The 5,584-nt window shown below is 40.6% G+C and overlaps 1 protein-coding gene across 1 annotated transcript; it reads right to left on the bottom strand.

Moving 5' to 3' along the window:
- Positions 1-908: 908 nt before the first annotated feature.
- LOC100785355 (uncharacterized) lies at positions 909-1,709 on the bottom strand. The gene has a single exon (XM_006598415.1). The coding sequence runs from the start codon at positions 1,707-1,709 to the stop codon at positions 909-911; it is 801 nt and encodes a 266-aa protein (XP_006598478.1).
- Positions 1,710-5,584: the final 3,875 nt, after the last annotated feature.

Genomic DNA, 5,584 nt, shown 5'->3' with positions numbered 1-5,584 from the left:
CAAAGCTTTAAAGTAGTAAGCTAAGTTAACTAACCTAAGGTTTAAAACAAAAATTAAAAACAAGGTTAAAGGAAGCTTACTTGGATCGCTGAAATTGGATGCAGAGAAGGAAGCAAGGAGAGCAAGCAAAGAGTGAGGCACAGTGCAGAGATAAAGCACCAACGAAATGCCAAAATGCAATTTAAAAGCACAAATGAAAATGTAACTGCCAAAGGCAGTTATGCCTTATTTTTGGTGGTTTCGAATGCCTTGCTTAGTGTGTCAACTCGCTAAGCGAGCATACATGATGTTTAAGTTTCCAAACACATGCGCTTAGCGGGCAAACTCGCTTAGCCCAATGCAAAAATTCAAATTTTCCAGAGAAGACTTTGGGCTTAGCGTGAAGAGTCGCGCTTAGCGAGTTCTATAGCTCTGACTGGCCTACAACTCTCGCTTAGCAGGAAGTGCCCGCGCTTAGCGAAAAAAATGCTCCTTAAATGCAGTAGTGGGATGTGCTTAGCACAGGTGGCTTGCTTAGCGCAATTTGAAAGAATTAACATCCAGAGAAGTTTTTGCGCTTAGTAAGTCCGTGCACTTAGCCCAATTCGAAAGAATTAAAATTCAGAGAAGTTTTTGGGCTTAGTGCAAAGAACACGCTTAGCACAAGCAAGAGCTCGCTTAGCGCAGGAAGGAAAATCCGCTTAGGGCAAGATGTGCGCGTAGCAAGTGGACTGCTGAAAATTTTTTCGTCCGCTGCTTCAAAGAAGCTGTTCAACCCCTTTTATGCAATACAAAACATACTTAAAATGATTTCATGCAACCTCAAATAAACCAACTCTAAAAGAAATGCAATTAAAACAGAATAAAAAAGGACTGGGTTGCCTCCCAGGAAGCGCTCTTTTAACGTCATTAGCTTGACGCATGATACCTCAAGGGTTTGGATCAAATTTGGTTCCTACCTTCAGAACCTTTTCCTCAAACTTCTTCACTTGCAAGCAGACATTTTGGTCCAAAAGTTGTTTTTCTTCATCAAATAGATCGAAACTGATCTTTTGATCTTCGATGCCCATTTCCAACTTTCTTCTTCCCATATCCACCACACAGCTTGCGGCCAGCATGAATGGACATCCCAAGATTAATGGGATATCAGCATCTTCTTCGATGTCCATGACCACAAAGTCGGCAAGGAAAGTAAAGTGCTTTACTCGGACCAAAACGTCTTCTATCACTCCATACGGTTTGGTGATGGAGCGATCAGCTAACTGTAGAGTCATTCTGGTTGGCATTATCTCCAGCTCTCCCACCCTCCGACACATAGAGAGCGACATCAAATTTATGCTGGCTCCTAAATCAATAAGAGCCTTACCAACTGAGACTGCACCGATCGAGCAAGATATAGTGACACTACCTGGATCTTTGTGCTTGGGTGGAAGGATGCGTTGAATCACAACACTACAGTTTCCCTCCACTACAATTGTGTCACTATGGATATACTTGCTCTTTCGGGTTAGCATATTCTTTAGAAATTTAGAGTAAAGTGGCATTTGCTGTAAGGCCTCTCCGAAGGACATGGTGATCTCTAGCTTCTTCAAGATGTCAAGAAAACATGCAAGATGTCTTTCTTTGTCCTTCCTAGGTACCAATGGATATGGCACTTCTTTCCCCTCAGATGGAGCTACCTCTTTCTTCTTTTCTCTGGACTGCTCACTCTTACTTTTTTTCCTTTTCATCTCTTTTTTAATTTTTTTTTCAGTTTTTTCATTGTTTCCTTTTTCTTTTTCTTTTTCTTCTTCTTTTTCTTTTTCTTTCTTTTTCTCATTCTTGCTTATTGTATTCTCATTCTCCTGGCCATCCTCTTCATCTTCTATCTCCTCAAGTTCACAAAAATTGTCCTTCGGTTCAGATGCTGGTTCAGTTACAAGCTATTGATTATCTCCATTCACTATCTTCTCACCCTTCTCCTCTTCAGCCATGGTTGCCATTTTTCCACGGGTCATCACATCTTTACACTCTTCCTTTGGATTGTTTTCTGTGTTGGCTCCAAATTTTGAGGAAGAGTTGTCAGCTATTTGTTTAGCTAACTGTCCCACTTGGAACTCCAAATTTTTAATGACCGACTCAGTACTCTTGTGATTTGACATTGAAACCTGCATGAATTAAGCAAGAGTCTCCTCCAACTTTGTTGTCCTCTCATAGAGGTTAGGCCCTTGTTGTGGTGGCCTATTTGATGGTCCACCCTATTCTTTGTTGAATTGATTACCAGGATGAGTCCTCCACTGATTTTGCTGCTGGTTGTAATGCTAGCCCTATTGGAATCCAGAAAATCCTTTTGCATTAAAATTCTGCCTTGGCGCACTAGCAGAGCCAGGACCTCAGTCCTTTCCCTTGGCCTACCCTCGAGCAGTTCGGGGCCACAGTTGCCTGGCTTGGAGATGAGCCCGATTTTGAGACAAGGGCAAGATCCGCGGGGGCTCCTGGGGACGACGATGGAGCTCAGGAGGATGACGATATGGCTGATGTGTTGGATTTCTTCACTTGAGGGGGTAGAGTTGCACAACCAGGACCACTGAAAATTATGATTTCGTCTTTATTTGATTTTATTGCTTTCAGTTGTTATTTTGTTATCTCATTATGATAAAATTGAACTTGATGTTATTGCTTTTAGTTATTTGTTACCTCATTGTGATTAATTTTATCACTTCTAGCATATTGTCATATTTGGTTTGCGATGGTTTGTCTGAAACAAAAAAATAAGAGGGGTCTTGTGTGTTGGTTTATTGTCATTCACACGCCTTTTGTTCCTTTTGATAAAGTGTAATCTCGAATACCAACTTTGCCCAGGTTACAAACCTTTTCTGAAAAAAAATTGTCTGAAAGAAATTAATTGAAAAAAAAAGCTAAGAGAAAGAAAACTAAAAAGCCAACATGCTTTTGAAAGAAAATGACCGCCAGTTTTCTTTGGAAAATTCACAGATTAGGATATAAAAAGATTTTTGAAAAAAATGTGTGCGCCTGAAGGGTGAATGCAATGAAAGATTTTTCCCGGATGCCTAAATGGACTCGGATGTGTGCGTGACTTGATAAAAGAGATGTTTTTTGGAAACATTGGGTTGATTGAATGGGGGAAAACAAACCCTAAGCCTTAGTGTTTACATGGCCATAAAGCTTTATGTTTGAGTGTCCACATGGATGTGCACTATGATCAGTTTTGCATGAATTTCTAATCATCATTATCATATGCGTGTCATGGAAATGATTTGGGGCATTCCCTTATTCCCGAGCCACTTACTAAACAAATATCTCAACATACATCATGTCCTGCCTTTCGTAGGCCTTTTGAGCCAAACATCAACTTTTTGGCCTTAACCTTGACCCAGAATGGAAATTTCCAACCTTACCCTCGGAAGAGAGAATAGAAGGATCTTCCAAAAGAAGCTTCTTTTACCTTGGGTTATAAATGTGCGTCAAAAGAAAAGAAAAGAAAAGAAAAGAATAAAATCAACCAATCAAAGATTGAAGAAAAGCAAAAGAAAATAGAAAAGAAAGAAAGAAAAGAAAAAAGAGGTTCTTTGGACCAGACAATGTCTGAACAATGTGCAGAATTGCCAAAAGCAAAAAAGAAAGAAAAAGTAACAATGACTTGGTTAAAACCTGAAGGATGCGTGAAGCAATCACCTGCTTAATTACAAACCAAATCTTTGCGTCTACTCTTGCTCCGCGCTGAACCAAAGAGAAAAAAGGAAATAGAAAAGGAAAAGGACAAAACACCCAAAAGCCAAAGTCCCCACAAAAATTCAGCCTCCTAAAAAGTCCTATTGATCTATGTTTGCGCATATTATATTTGATTTGATGGGAAATGACTTACAAAGTCAAATCATGACATGTTTGTGGTTTGGAGTTAGGATGAAACACTTGCCTGTGTGAGATTTTATACACTTTGAGTGGTTTTACTCTATTTCAATTGGACCCAGTGTTTCTTCTTGTCATACCCTAATTTCGTCCGGGGACCTTTGCTCGATGACGTGCGACCATTCTTTGGTCCTCGTGAGGTGCTTGGCACCCATCATTAGGCAATTTGTGAAATTTCAGGACATGCCGGAAAATATAAAAAATATTGATGCACAATCCGTAAGTTTCCGTGACACACCGGAAATCAAATGGAAGCATCGTTGCATAATTAAGTGAGGTTCCGTAACATTCCGTAAGTCAAAAAGGGGATGATTATGTAATCCGCAAGGTTCCGTAACATTACGGAAAGAAAACAAGTATCGTTACGAAATTCGTAAGTTTCCGTAACTTTACGAAAAAAGAATCACCAAAAAACAGCAGAGGGGGGTGTACTTAGTAAAAATGGGGGTGCAAATAGCACCCAGGCCCATTTGGGCCCTCCAGAAGATTCCTCCAGAAAACCCTGCTCGCCTGGGCGAGCTGGGCGGCAACCACCTCCCCTATTTTGCTATAAATAGGGGAGGAAAGCAAGAAGGAAGGGGTCAGCCCCCTTTGGCACTTCTCTCTCTTTCGAATTTGCTTGGAAAATCGTTTCCGTGAAGAAAATCTAAGCCGAGGCGCTTCCGAAACGTTTCCGTAACGTTTTCCGTGAAGAATTTCGCAAAGGTTTCAACCGTTCTTCGACGTTCTTCATTCGTTCTTCATCGTCCTTCGATCTTCAACGGGTAAGTACCTCGAACCAAGCTTTTCGATTCATTCTATGTACCCGTAGTGGTCCACATTGTGTTTCGTGCATTTTTATTCTCATTTTGTTTACTTTTTATACCCCCTGTTGACGTGCTTAAGCCATTTTGCTTAAGTCATTTCTCGCTTAACTTAAAAATAAAATAAATTTCCACCGAACGTTTGAATTGTATTATCCATTAACTTCGGTTAAAATAAATTCCGAAGTAAAATGGATCATTTTTAAGGTCCAACGCCTTAAAATGATCACCTCTTAAAATAAAAAAGAATCACTTGATAAGCAAGAACTACGTAGGTCTGAGTTCCTCATTGAGGATACGTAGGAGCAAAAGCCCCGCTTTTGTCGACCACCCCAAGAGATCGTTAATGGTCCAATGCCTTAACGTTTCTCTCCTTTCAAAATCAAAAGACCGTTTAATGGTCCAACACCTTAAATGACCTTTTGTTCAAATAAAAAACATATTTTGCAAAAAAGATAAAAACAACTTAACCAAACACTTTGTTCCGAAAGAACTACGTAGGTCTGATTTTCTCATCCCAAATTGAGGAATACGTAGGAGCAAAGGGAAACACCCTTGTCGACCACAAAAAAGAAAAAATATAAAAAGGGTATAAAGGATATAAAGAACATAAAAAGGAACATAAAAATCAAAGTCATGTTTGCACATTCGATTAAAGGCTGCCGTCCCTTGGGACGGACGTGTGGGGTGCTAATACCTTCCCCGTGCGTAAATACGACTCCCGAACCTTTCACTAAAAAGTTCGTAGATCGCGTCTTTTCCGGTTTTTCCGACGTTTTCCTCAAATAAACGTTGGTGGCGACTCCGCGCGTATTCCTTTCGTGGAACACGCATCCCGCGAGTCACGCGTCGCCCTCCCGCCGAAGGGTAGGTTGCGACAGTTGGCGACTCCA

Source organism: Glycine max, chromosome 15 (genome assembly GCF_000004515.6).
Source record: "Glycine max cultivar Williams 82 chromosome 15, Glycine_max_v4.0, whole genome shotgun sequence".
NCBI lineage: Eukaryota > Viridiplantae > Streptophyta > Magnoliopsida > Fabales > Fabaceae > Glycine > Glycine max.
This window is presented reverse-complemented; position numbering and strand designations above follow the sequence as displayed.

What these genes read in the sequence shown, in the direction of transcription:
- LOC100785355 (XM_006598415.1), bottom strand. Translation starts at nt 1,709, where the DNA reads ATGAAAAGGAAAAAAAGTAAGAGTGAGCAGTCCAGAGAAAAGAAGAAA.